General features: G+C 45.3%; 1 protein-coding gene across 1 annotated transcript; it reads left to right on the top strand.

Annotated features, from left to right (window-relative positions):
• The first annotated feature begins 537 nt into the window (after positions 1-537).
• On the top strand, positions 538-7,629 carry slc17a9b (solute carrier family 17 member 9b). The gene is made up of 13 exons (XM_003963340.3): positions 538-1,005; positions 1,423-1,620; positions 1,697-1,836; positions 2,342-2,441; positions 2,689-2,819; positions 3,125-3,221; positions 3,726-3,822; positions 4,560-4,647; positions 4,807-4,841; positions 4,946-5,061; positions 5,263-5,318; positions 5,396-5,425; positions 5,734-7,629. Exons 1-13 carry the CDS (start codon positions 872-874, stop codon positions 5,910-5,912), a joined length of 1,401 nt encoding a protein of 466 aa, XP_003963389.1. The 5' UTR covers positions 538-871; the 3' UTR covers positions 5,913-7,629.
• The last annotated feature ends 13,454 nt before the right edge of the window (positions 7,630-21,083 follow it).

The following is a 21,083-nucleotide window of genomic DNA, read 5'->3' as shown; positions in this document are numbered from 1 at the left end:
GTTTCCTTTCTCTCATCTTGAACCAGTCTGCCCATCTCACCTCCCACACCACATCACTTAACCCCCCCCCCCCCCCTCTTCCCCCATTCTGACGCCCAGTTTATAGGCGCCTAAATAAATTGAGCTGATAATTTGTGCCAACAAGCAATTGAACTGAACCAAAAAGTGATGTGTGTAGAACCCAACATCTGAGATATCCCAATTAAAATCATTAAAACGTTCATGCATCCAGGTTTAAAAAAAAATATTTGCTTCACGGAGAGTTAAGGTCACGGTGCTTACTTTAAATTGATAAAAACAATAAGATAAAATCCGAAGTGGGGGTTGCATCTGTCTGAAAGTGCGGCCCCCACCCAGGACAGCAGCTCCTGCGTCCACCTTCCCCCAGACACAAGGACAGGTGAGGAGACAAGTCCCCTGTGTTGGGGAGCAGCAGCGCGCCTATATTAGCCAGATGATCATATCTATACGATCGGACCCTGAAGGAAGGGAAAGGCTGCTGCGCTCACAAATCACTTCCTGATTAACCCTACCGATCACGCGCAGAACTGCGTCGTCGTCAGCAGGAGGAGACTGGAGGGGGGGAAAACTGACACGTGGATCCCTCCTCGGGCATCAGGAAAAACAAGCCCCAGCCTCGGTGCCTGGTCTCCGGCCGCACATCTCCTCAGCCCCGCGTTACAGGACATGACTCTCGTCGGGACCCCCCTCGTAAGCTGAGCCCGCAGCCACTTTAGGAGGGTCGAGGCGTTTTTGGACCGCCCGGGTTTTTACTTTTGGAACTGATCGCCCAGAAAAAGAATAAAAAGAGAGAGAAAACGAAAGTCAGCGATCCGATTGAGGGGAGGAGGCTGCTGTTAGCTCGCGTTGAATGGCAGTCACTCAAAAATATGGCAAGATCCATAGTCCAGATTTGGTCTGTCACAAGGAAATCCATCCGTCGGACAAGATCGCGGCCGCGGGATCCTACAAGAAGCGGGCTGAAAGCAGCGCCTACTGGTCCAGGTAAGGGTCTTGGTCGGGTCGGCGGGGATGCAAATGCCCCCGGGATGTCTGTGGAGGTCGGAAAGTGTGTCCACTTTTAAAAAGCGATGGCGTCTAAGCCTATTCTTAAACAGGATGTCCTTTTTGGCAGCATACGGATCTTATCTGATGCTAAAACGAGAGTGTGCCGTGGTGTGTCAAGAGAAAACCAACTTTTAAAACCGCCTGACTCATGCGTGAGAATGTCAGCTGTGGCATAATTCATCGGCTATTGCAGGATATTTTATTTATTTATGGGTTTTTTCTAAATTTCTTATATCACCCAAAAGCCCCCACAGCCGTCCCATTGGTGGAGTCAGCCTCCCTCCCAGTCCAAAGTTCAGACACTTTTTTTTCAAACGTTGCTAAAGTTAAGTCCACTGCTCTTTGCCTCCACAGGCCACTGGCAAGGGTGTGGACGGTGGTGCTCTTGCTGGGGACATGCCTCCTCTATTGTGCACGTGTGGCGATGCCCATCTGTGCCGTCAGCCTGGCGGAAAAGTTCAGTTGGAGCAAGAAAGAGTCTGGAATGGTGCTGGGCAGCTTCTTCTGGGGCTACTGCTTCACCCAAGTGTTCGGGGGCTACGTCAGCGACAGGTAAGAAACAAAAGAGCCACTGTTACTTCACGTAATGCTTGCCAGTCATTCAAATGAGAGGTTTGTGGACCCACAGGGTTGGAGGCGAGAAGGTCCTCCTGCTTTCTGCCGCCGCCTGGGGCTCCCTGACGGCCTTCACCCCCATCCTGGCCCACATCTGCTCCCAGCCGATCTTCTCAATGACCCTTTCCCGCTTCCTCATGGGCTTGTTGCAAGGTGAATGAATGTGCCCGCGTTAGAGAAGGTCGGGAAATCAGGAAGTGGACAGGTTTTTCTACTGGATAATGTTAAGCAGATACAGTCGGTAAACATGGGCCTATAAAAAAAAGTCAAACGTATTAAAGGTATGAGGAAGTTCAGCAGCATTCTACCCTGAAGAAATAATAGACGTGGTCTTCAGGGTAGAATGCTGAGCAGCATCGATACCTTCTGCATTCGGTACAAATATTTTCTTCTTCCTCTTCCACCTCGAAGCTTTACCACAGCTGTCCTTATTCTAGCCGTGACCCTTTGCCATCTCAATCAGGGGCCGCTGGTGTCTGGACTGCTCAGTAAAAAACCCCATAATAGTGACGTCATTGTGGCGTAGGTGCTTGTAGTCACCTGGTTTCCTCTTCTTGCACTGTACTGTTTTTTCCTGTTCTCCACACGAATCACGCTCCTATTCTCTGTTATTTCTTCGGAAACATCAGCTGATTACTCCTAATGTCCTGATTTTTAGGAGTCCATTACCCCTCGCTGGCGAGTCTGTGCTCTCAGAAGGTGGTGGAAAGTGAGCGAGGCTTCCTCATGAGCACCGTGAGTAGTGGCTCCTACCTGGGGTGAGTCCGTTGTTCAATAAATGGCCATTTGTGGGAACGGGCTAAGTGCTTGTTGTAGAAAATGACCGTCGTCTGGAGCATAAGAGAGATGTGCTTACCGTCTTCCGTGAATCATTTGGGATTCTCAGTGATGATAAATGCAGATGTATGGGCCATTTTCCTTACATTTGCTTGATATTTGATTGCTTTCTGGTGGTAAATCAGGCCATTTCTCTATTGTTTTGACCGCAATGGCAATATTTTTCAGCACTCTGGTCATCGGGGGCGCTGGATCCCTCATGCTGGAGCTGTACGGCTGGGAGAGCGTCTTCTACATATCAGGAATCCTGGCAGTACTTTGGGCCTACTGCATGTGGAAATGCATGCTCAAGGGACAGGGTAATTGTAGCAACATGACTGTCAGGCTGGTAGAACTTGTCTGGGCTTGTGCATCATTTTGACACCTTGCGAAGGTTTGATTGTTCCACTGGGAACAACATCGTTTGCTTGATGGCTGAACATCTGTCAGAACTCAGGTCTAGTATCTGCCCTCACCTGTGCACCACCTAGCATTTAATACGCACACCTATTTTGTGGGAGGCAAAGTCAGCCCTGTCTGTGCACGCTCTTATCTTCCAGCTGCTTTCCTGTACGGTTAGTCGCCACCCTCGTATGCCCACGTCTTTGTTAATCTCTGTTTTCAGGGCCGATCATCACACTGGAGTCACTGGGAAGCGGAGGATCCCAATCCAAACTGTCCAAAAGGCACTGGTTGCGTCTCCTTAAACAGCCTGCTGTCTGGTGAGATCACCTTATTGAAAGTTGCTTATGGGCAAAATGGTTTGTTTGTTCTTATATTCCCCCTCCAGGTTACAGCTTTTCCTAACTGTACTTCTGGATTCTTAGTTTTATGAGGTTGTTTTATAACCAGGGTAATGCCATTCAGGGATAGCTAATAACCTAGCCCTCTGAGATTTCTAAAAGTGGAACAAATTGGACATTTATGGAGAATAAATTCCAGATAGACACAAGTGAGTTCTGTCCTTAAGGCAGAATAAAAGCTGTGTTTACCTGTTTACACAGCAGCAGCGCTAGTAACCGTTTTCACAACTGAAAACAGGAATATTGCCAGTAGCGATGGGTAGGATAATGTAAGCGAAAACATGCTAATTCTCAGTACAAATAGGATCCACATAAGTGCACGTATCCCAGCATTTTCTACCAGCTCATGTGTTAATAATCATACGCGACGGTGTGCTTTGTTAAACTGTGTTTTTGTTGGTTTGTTTCCTTGTCCATCTTCAGTGCTGTGATTATTACACATCTTTGCTCAGCGAGCACCTTCTTCACTCTATTGTCATGGCTGCCGACATTCTTTAGGGACACATTCCCAGACTCCAAGGTAACCAGACGTCTCTGTTCACCCTGCATTTATGTCATCCATTAGATGTGTCATCAACATAAAATGTATTAAAGATATCAGATAAATCTTGGTAATGTGCACGTGCATAGTGCTGTGTGAACATTGACGAGGAGCTGACAGGTTTGTACTTTTTGGCATGTCGACCCTCTGTTGTGACCCACTTCTCTGTACTTATTCTTTGCACCACCTACATTAAACTGAACAAGTATGAGGGCGATGCAGTGAATCAGACATTCCACTGCACTGTGGATCCCTAAACCCCCCCAAACTGAAATGACACCACCTGGGATGTATGGAAGCACGCACGGGCTTGAAAATAGGGTTAGTCAAAATTAGGCAGCGCTTTGTAACAGTCCAAACACCACAACAGGGAGGGTTCAGTCATTTTAGACGCAATAGAAATGCTTTTTATATTTACCATCTTTGTCATTTTAAATTCCCACTTGTTTGCTTTTTAACTTTTGGGTGTGCCCTCTAGTGAGCTCATGTTTAACTTTTCAGTGCTCTCCAACATTCTGAACTGACAACAGTTGCTGAAATGAGGATAAAACAGCTCTATGCTCAAAATGCTGCCGTTAACATGCTAGCTACTCATCCACTCTAGCTGAAATAGTCTAACAGAAGTAGAAAGGCCACCTGTTGAGCGAGACATGACCCGACTGTTTCTGCTCGCTGTTATTCACAGCCTGCTCAGTGATGTTGTGTTCTCCCTCCAGGGTTGGATATTCAATGTGATCCCCTGGTTGGTGGCCATACCTTCGTCCCTCTTCAGTGGGTGTCTATCGGACCACCTCATCAGCCAAGGTTGGTTACCCAAGGAGGGATGAGCAAAACACATTTGTTTCCCTTCAGTTTCACCTTAAGAGCACAAAAAAAGAATCGAAAGCTGACCCAAAATTGCGAGAGCCTCTTGGGATTGAGTCTATCTTGTATTGAAAGCTACATATTCTCTGGTCTCCACAGGCTACGACACCACGTCCGTGAGGAAGTTAATGCAGGTAATGAGTTTGATGAGCTAATATAGACCGAGTCGTCTCCCGTCTCATTATGCCCACTTTGCATGTCTGCATCCAATCTGATTGTCGTTTTATGTGTGTGCTAGTTTTTCTCCATGGGTGTGTGCAGTGTGTTCACCCTCCTGCTCTGTGGTCAAACCACCTTCCCCTGGGCTGTTGCGTTTGTGTCCTCCACCATGGGCCTCGCCACCTTCAGTCACAGGTACTGGCACAGAGTAGAGACGTCTTTATCAAGGTCTTTTCCCCCCATCTGATCCGATTTACTGTCTGAAGCGAAAACTAGTGCTCGTATCATGTGATTTTTTTTTTTTACACCTCGCCAACCACATTCTCTTTCATTAATAATAGGTCCGTATGAATCGTTGTTTAATTAATTGATTTCTCCGTTCATTTTTTTCCACAGTGGGGTGTCTGTTAATGTTCAGGATCTGGCTCCCTCGTGCGCTGGAGCTTTATTTGGTGAGCTAAATCAAACGTGGGTAATTTTCATTGGCTTGAACCGTCTGTTTTTACATCTGTCTGCATTTCTCTGGCAGGCATCATGAACACTTGTGGAGCGTTCTCAGGTGAGCCCCTCGTCTGTATAATTTCACTCCAAACTGTTTTGCCAATCCGCGATCTTGTTCTCCAAATTCAGGCTGCTTAGCGTGAGTATTTCCTGTCAGTCAGGCTCAGCTTTGCTCCACATTTTACATCAAGGGAGCGTAACCGAGCTGAACTGGTGTCAGACAAAAACGCAGAGGGAAAGATGATTGATGTTCCCGGGAGGAGCGCCCTGTCTCCGTAGAAACAAATATTTCATAGCAGATCCTGGGTCTCGCTTTGTTGCGAACGCTAGCAAAACGCATCACAGCCACTTTGTCTCCCTCTGCAGGGGTCCTCATGGTGTATTTCTCGGGGTATCTCATCGAGACCACAGGCTCGTGGGCGACTGTGTTTGCCCTCATCACAACGGTCAACCTGCTGGGCCTCTGCACCTTCCTGGCCTTTGCTGAGGCCCGCCGGGTCGACATTGACACGAGTAAAGACCGCCACCCCAACATCCACATCTAAGCCGTCGCTTTTGCAAAACTGGAGCACAACTTCCAAGGAAGACATGACCCCCCCCCCCCCCCCACACACACACACACACACACACACACACACACACCCGGACTACTGGTATTTTGGAGAACATCAGCGTAAAAGACTCGGGTTTGCTTGCACGGAGGAAGCCCTTGAGCGGTTGTAAATAACGGCAACGGGGGGAAAAAGCAGGAGTCAGAGTGTTGGCTCGCGCGAGGAGCGATTCATGAGAATTTTCATCCCGGGCGTCAGCAGACGTGTGTAGGAGCCTCGTGTCAGACTTGACGCCTGCGGAAATGCAGGAGGTGGCGCGAGAACGTGGCGGGTGTCACGGACGGAGTCCAGCCTGGCGCATCTGCAGCCTTTCATTAGCGCTCCCCACTCACCCACCATCCACTGAGTGACACCTCATTAGTGAACTATTAATTGCCTGGCGAGTACTCTAACTTTGTGAATGATTACCTGATGTACTGTAGTCCTCCCCTCCGCCGATACGGGCTCACTTCTTTGTTACTGAGAGTTTTCTACCTGGAGCACAAGGCTTCGCTGGATGTTGTTTTTGTCCACAGAACAAGTTGCTTTGCACAGACAGACCAAAACTGAGTTTTCTTTCTGTGTGATGACATGGAAAAGAAATACCTCTGTTAATTATTCTAATCATGTATATTTATTTGGCTTTTGTAAAAGAACCTCTGTGTATGAATTAGTTGGAATTAAATGTGTGTGTACACACACACGCGCGTATATTTTAGATTCAATGATCACAGCTATGATCCCAAGACTTCAGTCCTCTCGGAGCACTTTCCTGCCGGTAGGGAGGGGTTAGATGAGCGGAACGCCACGCTGTTGCCTTACTGTAAACAAGACGAGCTGATTTTCCAGCTTTTCAGAGTGACTGTTGACTCCGTGATATTTAAGAAACTGTCTAATGGTGCTCGAGTGGCATTGAGACGCGCACAGCATGAGGTTGCTGAGCGATTCTGTAGCATTCATTAGTTTTCTGGACTGACTGATCATTCTAGTCTATGCATTTAGTTTGTGCCTGATGAAGCGGCAGGAGGACCCCAAAATGCTCACTGTGACCCCACCGTGTTATTTATTTATCATTGTCCAGTCGTCCTTTTAGGCTTCTCTGACAGCTTTGTGTCTTCTCTGTCATTCAGTGATATTTCAGGAAGACGTGGGGGGTCTATTAGAAATGTGTTGTTAACGCTCTACTTTTGGTTGAGGGGTGTCTGCGTATAGAAAGTGATATATATGAAATGATTGATGGAGTGTTCAGTGTTTCAAAAATACAGGCTTAAGAAGGTAAGAACTTGGCTCTTGTGTTTAAAGAGAGAGCTATATTTTTCCCCACATTGGTTTGTTCTTTGAAATTCCACGTCAGCTGAAATCAATGTAAAGAGTATTCTATGGTGTATCTGTCAGTTGGATTTGGAAACCACCTGTATGTTTTGTTTCATAAAAATGCATTTGCACACCCGTCTTTGCAGATGTGTCATTTGCAGCTGCCTTCATCACATCTGTTTTACACGCTATCAAAGCAATTACCATTTATTTTTTTAACCATTTATCACAGTCTCCGGAAAACTGTTGATAACGTAAACATATGACAAACATGTAGCGCTGCCACACCCTTAAGATCCGGTACTTTGTATTTACATACATATATTAATCTGGAATAAAACTATATTTTTCCCTCATATTGCATGTATTTTCTCTTTAGTGCCACAGAGAGGCAGCACAGTATCACTATTGGAGCCCACACATGGCTCCTAGACCACAACTGAGGTGAAAGTTTTACTGCCATTCCTTTGTTCTTATTGTTGATATTATCCATCATCAAGCTAGTCCAGACAGATGTGTGAGCCACCTAAAGATCCAATCTATGCTCCCCTAAAACCAGCTTCTTCATAAATCTAAAAAGCCAAGCTAATCCAGAAATTCAGTTTATAGTGAACTTTTCTGCTGGCTTTTGTCAGCTGGTCTGCAGGAAGTTGGAAACAAAAGAATCCACATCTTTTATTCTGACAAGGTCTCATCGAGCAAACTCTGCCACGTGAGGCTGAAAATGTTTGTCCTTGTAAGAAAAACCTTGCGTCATTTTAAAAACAACACCAAATGTGGTTGAAGGTCCCAGCTAGTCGACGGGCCCGCATTTATCTGTAGGTGGTGTGATTTACATCACAGGAAACAAACAGGTGTGTGAGTAGAGAAACTAGTGCTCACATTTCACGGCTGTCACGTCTGACTCTAACAGCTCACGGATCAAATGGGTCCCGGTGTTGATATGTCCCGTTCGGACCAGCAGCTCACATCAGGGCCTGGTTCTTGAGCCTGGGCCTGCAAGGACGTATGCGATGGCACCATATGGCAGAATGCTGTGTGCCATGTTGGTGTGCTGGCACTGCCCACGTGCTAGCGTCCAGACGCTAGTCAACTCAGCCCACTCCCTTTCTCATGGGACCGAGTGGCTCGGGTTGCCATGGAGATTTGTGGCTGCTGTGTGCCGATGAAAAGAAAGGAGGGGGGGGGGGTCACAGGCAATTGAAAGTAACAAGTCTGATAGAAGTCAGCAGAGTTGGCAGTAAATTTGGTTTTTGATGTGCAGTTCATATCAGGCAGTCGAAAGGTGGTCGGTCACTTATTGGAGTGCTCTCGCTGTCTCAAAATGGTGTTGTAAAAAGCAGACATAATCATGATGAGTGGCCCACTATTTAATTAGCAGAGATGAAACATTGCAAGGGGTGTGTGTGTGTGCGGAGGAAAATGGGAGATAGACCCTCCCCCAACTTGTAGACTAGTCAGAATAACCCAGTAAAGGCAGGCCCCACCAGTGAGCCAGAGATACATGTAAATGGAATAGCCCCATTAATTAGTAATTAACATCAAGTTAATGACATTTCACTGTGTCGCCATCTCATCCCATGTCCTTCCTCTGTGGTGGAGGGGGCCTGTCTCCCTAGTTCTTCATCTGAATGCTAATTAGCGCTAAGCAAAACTTCCATATATGATACAGAGGCCTAGTTTTAAGAACGGTCATTGTGTAGCGAGGATTAATCACATTGTAGTAGTAGATCAGGAGGCTTTAAAAGTCTGTCGCTCCTCAGAGGGCTGTGATAGCCGGGGCCATTGACAGGTTTTATGTGCTAATTGCATTGCGCCTGTTAGCCTAATGTTGGGTTATCCCTCGTGACTTGAAACTACTTTTAAACATTCTTTTTTTAAAAACTACATGCAAGAAGTGTTTCAGCAGCCCTAGTTCTTATTTTCAGCATCAATTAACGAGGGAAATGGTCTAAACCAGGTGATTTTTTTCACCATAGCAGCTGTGCTGTGATTGTTATGTTGTTTGAGACTCCAAGAGAACATGGCAGCATTACTGGATTGAAGGACAGCCCTCAAATTAAGGGAATCCTTTACACTGTTGGTTATTGCCGTCCTTACCTCTTCCTCTCTCGTCTCTGGTTTTTGATGTATTCTTGTCCTTTATTTCCCAGCTCATTGTTTCGACGCTCTTCCGATACATCTGATCCCTTGAACGGGATCCCCCACTTCCCAAGCGTGTCCCGCATCAGCACAGCCGCACACATGCAAACCCAAATATGTTGATTTCTGTCAATTAATCCCCATCAGCTGTTTTTCCTGACAGACATATGGCCTGTGCTTCAGCTAAAGAGCAAATGAAGCTACCACCATTTTAATGGAACCCTGAGGGACGAGACCCACACCTGCACAATAATACAAATACATAACATTAAACCATGCTCAGTCCACTGGCCAGATGAGGACTCCTGTGTGTGTGTGTGTGTGTGTGTGTGTGTGTGTGTGTGTGTGTGTGTGTGTGTGTGTGTGTGTGTGTGTGTGTGTGTGTGTGAGTGTGAGTGTGAGTGTGAGTGTGAGTGAGAGAAATCAGTCAAGTTTAAGTTGTGTAGAATATTTCTCTGCAGTGTTTGTTTATGGGGGGGCTAGTTTGTGTTTTTGTGTGTGTTTAAGGCAGAAAAACACAGATCCAAATGTGCTCCATCATTTCACGCCATCTCTAGCCTGCAGTCAGGCTGGGAGTGCAGAGCTTCCTTCTCGCGTTTCTTCCAAACCAACGGTTACGAAGTTCACAGATCCTTCAACACAAATAGTCTCCAATAACAAATGTTTAGAAAAGTATTTTTAGAAGACAATATGGTGCTCCGCCTTCAGCAATGAGCATCGAATTATTTCCATGACTGGAAAGTGAAAGAAAATCATCATCATTTGTGCACAATTTCTTTTTTTTCCCATTTTGGGTCAAATGTAAGTCACACAAACGTGAAGCATTAAATGAGAATATGAACAGAAATGCATCATTCTGAGGTGGGGTTGTTTAAAAACTATAAAGAAATTCAGTTCATGCACGAAACTGCATCCACCCGTGCTGTCCAGAGTCATGAACCAGCCTCACACACACACACACACACACACACACACGAAAAAAGGAATAATCGTACAACCTGCAATAATAATAATAATACCCATACTGCCGTGGTTGGAGAGAGATAAATGGTTAAGTACTTCATAATAATTAGTTAATATATGTCTGCAGCATTCTGTTTGTGCATGCACACAATGAGGTTAAATACCCCCACCCCCACCTCTCACAGTACCCCCTCCACTCATCTGCTCCTGCCTCCCCCTAGCTTCACGCCGCTTTACATCTCTAACGCCACTAGATCTCCCCTTTTTTCCCCGGCTTGCTCTTTACTAAAGTTTGGCTGTCAATCAGTAGTGGCCTCGGGCAACAGGCACTGATGAAAAGACCCCTGAGACAAGGAGACCCAAATTAGATTTCAATAAGGATGTTGAATATTCATATCAGGGAAACATCTAAAGGTAAACGCTTTTTGATCTCCGTGCACAAATATCACTTGTGTGCATTCCCAGGTCCTGGCACTGCTGTTTCTGCAGTGTTTTCTCCCCCAGCCTGGTCCAGCCTCGGCCTCAGCTCTGCCTCACTCCTCGGGGGCTGCAATGGAATAATAATGATGGCATCTACAAAGGAGAGACAGAGCCATAATGAATGTTTATACTAAAGGGACTCAATAGAAAGGGCATCCGTACTAAGTATTCAGTAATTAGTATTTAGCAGAGGTTGATCGCTGAGTGCACACATTTAAACACATACAGACGTGCACGTATCCAGGGCAGAGTCGCTGAGGCGGAACCATCTACTGTGTAAAGTTTAGAGGGGGGAAGCTCCCTTGACAGTAGCAGTCAAAACACACTTTCGCTGCCCCTGTCAACATGTTCCCTTTATTTTTATAATTGACCACACACATTTTTCAACAAAATGCCGATTGATTGCGCCGCGTTGATTTTTCATATTTAAACATGTTTATCTTGCGCTGCTCATCACCTCTGCATTATCAAAACTTGCGCTGCACTTCTCCTAACCTCGCAATTAAAAATGTCCTTTTCTCTCTTACCTTGACGTGCTTTTGCTTTTGACTCTTTTTTTTCTTTAAAGGACTACAATCCTCTCAGCAGCCAGAGGAAATAGCTATCACTTCCATCTAAGTGGCAATGGAAATGTGCAGGGATGACAATGGGAAAGCTTTGGTTTGAAGGGTGGGACTGCCCGAGGCGCTTTTCCCTTCGAGATTTGCTTATACTTCACTCATGAACGCTGCGTAGAACGAAGCAGGTCCTAGAATGAGACCGAAGGACGGGCACACCATCCACCCTTGACGCTAGAAGAGACCATCCAGCTAATAACCCTCATCAGCTTCGATCATGCGTCAAGAGTGTCCGGAATTGTCCCGATCAAGCGACTCTTGTGCGTGATGCGGGGAGACAAGCCAACGACATCCTTCCACCAATCAAAAGAAGGAGATTCTTATCTTACATTACACTTTTCTCTCTCTCTCTCTCTCTCTCTCTCCATTTCTCTCACTTTGTGTTCCTCTCATCCCACCACCACCGCCGCCGCCACCCCTTCCTTACAACATGATGGTCAATCTATTGCCAGGCAATCTGCTCTGTGATGTTGTTCACACCTCCGTCAAGCCAAAAAGGAAAAAAAAGAAAATCTTAGACATGATATGATGACTTACCCAGGTGGTATGTTTCACTGCTCTCTTGGTCTTATGGGTGAGGGCAGCCAACCAAGTGTGTGTGTGTGTGTGTGGGTGTGTCTGCCTCCAGTATATGAGAGTGTGTTCACCCCAGGCCCTGTTCCACAGTGCTGTGATGCCGAGTGTCACCCTGCTCTGGTCTGAGCCCTGCAGCCAGAGAAACCAGCTGTGAAACTGACAGGTTTGTCTTCCGCACTCACCTACACACTCTCCTCCCTTGCAGACACACACACACAAACAAACGCATGCAAACGCACACACATAATGAGATACGCACGCAGACGCACGGTTTCATGGCCTGAGGTTTAAGTACACATGAACACACAACCTACCCCCCCCCCCCCCCCCCCACCCGGCTCCAACATCCACACATATCCAGAGACCATCACACAAGCTGCAGGCAGTCTCGCTCATGCCAGCAACAAACAGTGCAAAAAAGGAATACACTTACAGAGCCCCCATACAGGATGGCTGCTCATAACAGGAACACATTTTTACAATTTGAAAAAAAAAGTCCCTTTTTTGTAAAAATGTTCCTCTTAATTTAAGCAGCAGATAGAACCAGCCTGCTTTCAAACAATGATCTCTTACTGTAGGTAAATACAATTATTGTTATAAAAAGAATGCGCAAATCTCGCAGTTTACGTGCGCAGGTTTACACGCGCATGTGCGTGTGCATGTAGGTCAGTAAGGACGCGGAACAATGCCGCAAGCAGCTGAACTTGGTCAATCCAGGAAAAGCTGATGAGGTACCCTCAGGAGCCTTTTATGTCATCTTCCCCCACACCTAACGGACACCTAGGAAACACACAAACCCTCTCTGCCCCCCCCCCCCCCCCCCCCCCCCCCCCACACACACACACACACGTGGACTTTGACTCGCAGTAGTGAAGGATGCCATGTGTATCCAGGTGTCTGGCTTCGCCGCAGCACCCTTCAGATGTCACAACCGCGGAAATCAATGTTCCAAGTAGAAAGTCTGCGGGCAGCATGTGTGTCTTAATCACGCCACATTTGTGCACGTGTGTGTATGTGCACGCGGGTGTTCCGGCGCATCTGTGCACACGTGTGCATGTGCATCGCTTATTCCTAGAGGGTGGGGGTGAGAGGAAAAAAAAGTGAGAAAACAGCAAAACAAGTTAAGAGACAATGAAGAAAGCAACACTGGCACCTGTTTCCACTGGTGTGGCGGACAAAATAAATCCCTGCTCAGATGCTGCACCGCCGTGCACAGTATTTCAGGGTAAAGGCGCACGCGCTATCACCTTTATCTCCGCTTCTAACCTTCCATACACACACTTTCTTCCAAACACGTATGAGCCGGTTTTTTGGGCTCAGTTATGTGGCCAGATGTCCAAGTTGACATAGCGCTTTAGGCGTTTGACTGGATGAAACAGTGCATTGGCTGCTGGTAAAGAGGGATTAAAACAGGGCCTGCGGCACTTGTGTTATATTGAAAACATCCAGGCCTGCTTTGTATGAAGATTTGCATACATTGCGGTCCGTGCGGTGATGGCCCATCTGCCAAAGTGTATTGTCCCCCGGACAACAAAGTGCATTAAATATTTCACATCTCCATCTACTGGGACATAGGTACACCAAAATGAGTGGCGAGCGAGACTAGCAGAGGGCCATGGAGGAAAAGGGATGGGCAAAAAGAAAGGAAAAAAGACCAAAAAGGAACGAGGAGATTGGCATGGCTGTGAGTTTGAACTGCTCCCAAATGCGCCTCAGTTAGAGCCACAGTAAATAACACTATTGTGGGCCAGGATCCGGGAAAAAAGAGCAGAATCTAAATATAATATGTTATAAATCTGAACCAGGGTTGGGAACGGGCAGGTTAAATGTCCGATAAGTTTGCATTTAATCACAGTTAACTTTCAAGATGTTCACCTCTGTTTTCAAAAAAATGCATATATTCTGAACTGGAGATACTTTGTCACCCAGGAAACGATTTATTCCATCGTGTGGCGTCAAATCGACTCGGAAAGCTCTTGTGAAACTCTGCAGTCGGCAGCGGCGTTATAGACCGTCCAGCAGGAGTTATCACCCCTCTGGCCTAAACTCTCTTTATTGTATTAATGTCATAACTCAGGCTTTCTGTGACGTTTAATGGCACTGTAAAATTAGATAATTACTGTAATATATATGTGTACTCATGCCCATCTCCGAGGTCAGAAACATAAAAATTAATAAGGACCAAGTACGAACAGGGGGGCAGTGTGAGGAGATTAAATGGAAGCGCGTGTGCGTGAGTGAGTCTGAAGTGACAAAGATGGCCAAAGTTAGTCTTACTAAAACAAAGCGACCACAGTCCAGCTTTCCTTTACCCGTCCAACATTCGTTCGTTTCCTCTCAAAAGTCATGCACCTTTTCTTTTCTTTCTCTCTCTCTCTTTTTTTTACTTTTCCCTCCCACCTCGTCTTTCATTTCTACCAAAACACACGTCAAAGAGAAACACGCTCAGGGCAGTGGATGGTGGATGCAACAGTAAGGTGATTTAACGTCGGGACGGTTTGTGTGTAGGCTGGACAGCCTGGTGCAGCCTCCGTCTTCACAACCCGCATACACCGAGCCATGCACACATTTACGCATACGCACAGGCGGGCACACACACACACACACACACACACATTGACACCAAATATCTGAAAAAACAGCCAAGATGGACGTGAGGAACATGTTGCCTGCACGGGGGAGGATTTTGGAAAGAAGAATGTGGTCAATCTGTTTGTTTCGCTGTCACATCCAAGAAGAGTGATAATTTCATTTTCTTTCATTATCTTCTCTCTTTTATTGTACCCCTAATGTCAGATTCTGAAAGCTGCTGAGGTTGATGTTTAGGGGAAAGAGCACACCGGACGTTCCATTTTTATTTATATGCAACAAAATGTCAATTGTTTGGTTTCTTGCTTCCACATGGCGACACATTAAGATGGCAAACAAAGATATATGGACCGATATTACCCACAATTATGCAACCTCTTAACTCATAGAAGGTTACAGTTGACAAGCCCATGAAAAAAAAAAAAACAGCAACCACTAAACGGTAAAACAGACACACATTAACCCCCATTTAATCAGGATTACAGGGAACAACCGAGTATTATTTAACACACATCTCAGTGCCTGACAGCAGTGGGGAAATATGGGACACAAAAACACAAATCCAGCACAATCAATCTAATGGTGTGCATTAGTTAACTGCCAAATGTTGGGCTTTTTATGGCGGGATCACCCGTCCCTTGAAAAGATAAATACGGTGCGCAGATCCCAGTAATTACAGCAATCCCCTTACAGCGCACGGAGACCGTCCTCAGTCATCCGTCTCCCTGGAGTACCGACGCCCCGTAGATTAAGTCATTTAGGACAGTTTTAGGGCATCGGGGTGATGACGGGGGCACTCGGTGATACTGAGACGAGGCGACAAAACACCAGCGTTTTGTCTTCTGTAGTTATTTGGGGTCCATTTTGTGTTTTTTAGGCCTCATTCACAAGTGCTGTCTTTAAAAGGCACAATAGAAACAACCCAACCCCTCACTCTAACCCGACCCCCCCGTCACCGTGTTTCTATATCACTGTACCGAAGCGTGAGTGTTTAAGAGGGAACCGTGGGGATCTCAGCGAGGAATTCAGGGCGATTGATGTCCAGAGGGTGGCTGAGGAGCACTAACTCCCTCTGCCCTCTGACTGCCTTTAAAACTCTCATTACTTTAAGTGTGCAAAAGTTTCGGCTCTCCTCACCCTTCGAGCCACCCGGAGAGGCAAACAGCCAACCCCCCCCCTCCCCCCCAACCCCCAGTTACCTTTCACAGGGAAACCGTGCAAGGAGGTAGATCTGCATGTCTGCGAGTAAAAATACACTTTGACATGTTGGTTTTTTTTGCACACATTAGTCTTTCTTCTTTACTCTGTTTTCCTTGCAGGCTGCAGGGCTGAGTGAGGTCTGAAATATGAGCAGTAAACATTTGTGCGGACAGATGTGGATTAATGTTCATCTTTTCTTCAAGCCACTGATTAAATCAGATTTACTGCCGACATTTTTTTTTTCTCCCATTAGATTACAGACTCATAGAAATAAAGGCAGATATATAAAGGAAACCCAAAGGGGAAAAGGAACAAAGGAAGGAGCGGACTGGTTATGTTTGTTATGAAGAACCTGCCAGAAGAACCAGACAGCGAAGTGGAAGCAAGCAGAAAAAAAGAGAAAAGCGTTGGATGGAAAGGGAATTGTCAGATGCTCCTCATTCCTGTTGTGGGTTGGTGAAGTGAAGGAGAAATTTGAGTCACGGAGTCGGATTCAGAAATGTCAACAGATTGAGTCAGAGCAGAGCTGGGACCGTCTGGAAGGAGAGAGTATCAACACTGACGGAGGGCCATGCAGGATTTTGGGACCGTTGCTGGGCTAATGGCAAAATTACTGGACATTTTGCGTGTGTGTGTGGATGTGTGTGTGTGTGTGTGTGCGTGCGTGTGTGTGTGTACATGTTGCATGGGGGAGGATGTAGGATTGGCTTAGTCTGTTGTCTATAATGAGTGGTTAATGTTAGTGAGGGAAAAAAATGAATACGGTCACCATCTGCTCAATCTAAGTGTGTGTACAGTACGTGCGCACGGATAACAATCACACACACGCACACACACACGCACACAGACACACACGCGGTGTGCTCTTAGAGGGGGATTTGGAAATATGGAGTGCAAGAAGAGGGAAGAAAAAGTGAGTGAAGACGGGTAAGAAAAGTATTACAAAATCTGAAATTGTAGAAGAAAAAAACAGGATACACACTGACATTTAATAGATGTTTTTAGAATGGATGCAGCAGAGAGAATTAGATGGTAAAAATATATCAGGTTTGGCACCATTGTAAGTCAACATTAGCAAGCAAGTTTGTCCAGTATTAAAATAGCGCTGATCACATCTTTTTAAAACAATTAGTCATTCCATGACTATGTTGTATATTTAATAACCAAGGAGCTTTTAAAGGGTTGGAAAAGCTGACACGATGTTCTAGATAGGACATTATCATTTACTGTTGCTGTCACAACCCAAACCTCTGTGCTGATGTCTATAGATTACAATTTAAATACACAATTACAGTATTTGAAGCTTCATGTGGGATTACAAGTGTTGCAGGCACAGAATCATCCTGGCTGTGCTCAGGCAGGAGTGTTTCCACCTCTCCTCAGTGACGACATGCAACAAATGCATGTGTGCGTCTGTGAATACATACAATTTGTAAATACACACATAGTTTTTGTCCATCTTGGGACGACAGCGACGCGAAGCACTAATAAAGCATTTGTGCTACATCTCTGAACACTGGCTTGATAAGTAAATACAGCCTACATCTGTAATCCTCATGTCTTTATGCACTCTGTAGCTCTCTCTCTCTCACACACACACACACATACACATACACACACGCCCGCACACACTCACACACACATGCACACACAGCCAGGTTGTGATTAAATTCTATGATCCGTCTCTAAATCTTTGCAATTTTCATTTTATGCAGCTTTAATATGGATCATAGTTGCTCTCAGAGAGCCCCCCCCCCACCCCATCTCCTAATCTGGAGCAATCTGAGCTGAGCCGGGCTGGGCCAACATCTGACACTAAGCCAACCTGTCACACTTACCCAGCCAACAATTCAGCTTCAAAGCGTGCGTGAAGCTGCGCAGCCCCCACAAAGTCATGAAATCCAGCACCTGCACTTTCAACTGGGAAGTTTGTCAAATAAAAAGGGGACCGGGGGCGGGGGTGGGGTATTTGGGGGGCACTGTGGCAGTAAATACTGCATGTGTAAATATATCTGCATCTGATCATGATCTGATGGGCCTGGATGAGTGTTAAAGGACCCGCAGGGAGGGGCTGAAGCTGTATATCACACGCTGTGGTCACAGAGCTGCAGTGTATTTGGGGGGGGCATATCAGACACACACACATGCACATACAGCAGATTTTCACATGATTCATGACATGACCCTGTTTTTAGAGGGGTCCCCTAAGAGGATTAAGTAATTAAGTGTACACTGTAAAAAGAAAAAATGTTTCTTTATGTTATAGTATTTACAGATCCAGGAAAATCCCAACCACAGTTCATATCAGACAGGAAAATATATATACAAATTTTCTTATTTTCTATGGGTTCCTATATGCAGACAAGAACAGAGAGGTGAATTCGCACACTGGTGTCTGCTTTCCCCTCAAACTGTCACCTTACGATGCATTAATGAGTAATCAGATAAAGTGCTGGGTCAAGAGCGGGCACCCTGCTGGGACTCATGTAAATAACACTGCTGCTAATGGAGGACAGCCACACATACTAATGCTCTCTCTCTCTCTCTCTCTCTCTCTCTCTCTGTCTGCCGCTCTTTCTTTACAGAAATATAAATAAACTAAGCTCTGATGGATATTTGATCGGGTGACTGAGATTGTTCTCTCGTGCCATGTGTGAACATTTTTGAGTGAGAGTGAGAATCAGAAGGGAAAGTCGCCCCCACCTCCTCGGCTTTAATCCTCCCAAAGGCAGACGGCGCAACCAGTAAGATGTTAGAAAGCCCTCGTGCGCAGATTTACAGGCCGTGCTTTCCCCGCTGACACATCAGAGATCATTTGAATAAACAGAATTATTGTTTTCTTCAGTAAATGACACGTTTTCTTCAAACACGGCCATTATATTATTGTGTTCAGTCTATGATACTTGGACAGCTAATCAGATGCAGAAAACAGGCTTTTGAACCATTTGACGCGCATGTGCCACTTAGAATTAAACAAAGCTTGTTAAATATTTCTGTCACTGATAGAATATGGAACACCAGAGGTTACTGACTAAACTCAACATCTTTTTTTATTATTGACCCTATGTTGAATTAATGGTAGTGACGAGAATCTTATGAAATGACCATTACATTTTCATTGATCATAAACGTCTCCCTGGTGCTGCTGATGTGGTCAACAGGTTCTGAGCTGTTGGGAAGTGGACGAGTGCAGGTCCACCTCAGTGAACAGCATTCAATCACACAATAACCTCCCTCTTTTAAAATCCTCTTAAGCAGGCTGTATTACATATCTGTCAAACAAAGAAAACTCAATCAGAACAATCAAGCGAGCCAGGCCGAGCCCGCCCCACCAGCTTGTCTGATCCCATTGACGTGATTAAAATGAAAATGGAGCCAGGACATTACCAGAAATCCCATGTTTGCCTTATAAGGAAGATCAGAAGCCTCTGACTGCGTGTCTGTGTGTGTGTGTGTGTGTGTGTGTGTGTGTGTGTGTGTGTGTGTGTGTGTGTGTGTGTGTGTGTGTGAAGGAGGGAGGGGTTAATATAAATGTGTTCCATGTAATTCCCTGGCTTGTGTAACAAAACACTGTGTTTTCTATTGTTTGAAATATTAATAGAAGAGAGATTATGATAGACGAGATGGGATTGGGTATTATTGTAATAATAATAATGATAATGATAATGATAATGATAATGATAATGATAATGATAATAATAATAATAATAATAATGACAATAATAATAATAATAATAATAATAATAATAATAATAATAATAATAATAATATGGTCATTGTTGTTATTATTATCATCATTCAGGATTTTAATTCCTCCAAAATTAATAAATTAATTAGTTTATGAAACCCACGTTCATGTTTTGTCTTGTTTTTACACAGAACAGAACCACCATCATGTCGTAGTAAAACTTTTAAACTGGAGCACATGTTTAATTTGGCAGTTAATTATACCTGGAATTATCTTTGTATTTAATTTCATACAATACACTTTTTGACACTTATTTTTTCACATTTTGTGCATAAACAGGATTTCATAATTCACCCACTCCGCCCACTGCGCAACAAAAACTCTCAGGCCTCAGAGTCCATCATATAGCTGTTTTAGGAGTAATTGACGACCCTGTGTGTGTGTGTGTGTGTGTGTGTGTGTGTGTGTGTGTGTGTGTGTGTGTGTGTGTGTGTGTGTGTGTGTGTGTGCGTCTCCTGGGCGGATAAGAGGCAAGCTTCACATTATTGTTGCTCCAGTTCACTTCCTGGGATAATCCTTAACACAACAGAGAGGACGGCAGGTGCCCAGGACCAACAGGGGTACAGTATGGGACTCCATTAACAAACATACACATCACACACACACAAAATCACCCATTCATAAATAATATCAGCGTGACCCTCTCTTCACCCTTCTCCCTGCCTCATCTCCACTCTTCTGTCGTTCTTTCCTGTCTTTACCTCCCCTACCCGGCTCTTAGAGAAACATATTGCGTCCCTGCTGCCTGAGCTGATGAGGGTGTCATCCATCTGTGGCCACCAAAGTCATCAGCCACCTTAACGGCGCTGTCTAATTAAACTGGAAAATGACAAACATGTAGACGCAAACATGGGCCGGGGGGACGCTAATGGGCCGCTGTAGCAGGAGACTGATGGACGGCCGTCCTCTGTCCATCCTCTCAGTTGATCAACCTTGACATTGGACCTGGGGGGGACACCTTTTGGACCCCTGAGATAACACCGGAAGGTCAACAGAAATAACAGAGGGCGTGCGTCCGATAACCTGCTGCTTAATTGATTCATTAATTAAGAACAATATTGCCTTTTTAATGAGGTGATGTTTTCATTATGAAGTCGGTTCTTTCCAGATTTTCTGAGTCGTCAAATGAAAACAACAGGAAACAAACAAGAGGTGTTTTTTTTTCTCTGTCCAAAAACAATTGGACAACAATAACCGTCTCTGGGGATCATATTGGGGGTCATTATCCTCTTACTTGCATTATATGAAAAGGAATAACAAGGTAAAGCTGTAGCTTAGCTTAAACAGTGCGACATTAACTATAGTGATGCAGCTCTTTGTTGCTGCATTAAAAAGGATGAGAGAAGGACGCACAGATTTGCTGCACAGCGTTTCGGCAGGAAATCATCCGCTCGTCCATCACGTTGTCCTGAAGGAACCTCCCGCTGTACAAAAAAAGAAGAGAAAGAGGCTCAAATCCATTTCTATATTAGTCTGGAAATGTTAGGATATTTCAGA

This window comes from Takifugu rubripes, chromosome 3 (genome assembly GCF_901000725.2).
Source record: "Takifugu rubripes chromosome 3, fTakRub1.2, whole genome shotgun sequence".
NCBI classification, from domain to species: Eukaryota; Metazoa; Chordata; class Actinopteri; order Tetraodontiformes; family Tetraodontidae; genus Takifugu; species Takifugu rubripes.
This window is presented reverse-complemented; position numbering and strand designations above follow the sequence as displayed.

Coding starts and splice junctions, on each gene's coding strand:
- slc17a9b (XM_003963340.3), top strand. CDS start 872: ATGGCAGTCACTCAAAAATATGGCAAGATCCATAGTCCAGATTTGGTC. Junction 1,837..2,341: donor CCTCATGGGCTTGTTGCAAG/GTGAATGAATGT, acceptor CCTGATTTTTAG/GAGTCCATTACCCCTCGCTG. Junction 4,842..4,945: donor CCGTGAGGAAGTTAATGCAG/GTAATGAGTTTG, acceptor TGTGTGTGCTAG/TTTTTCTCCATGGGTGTGTG.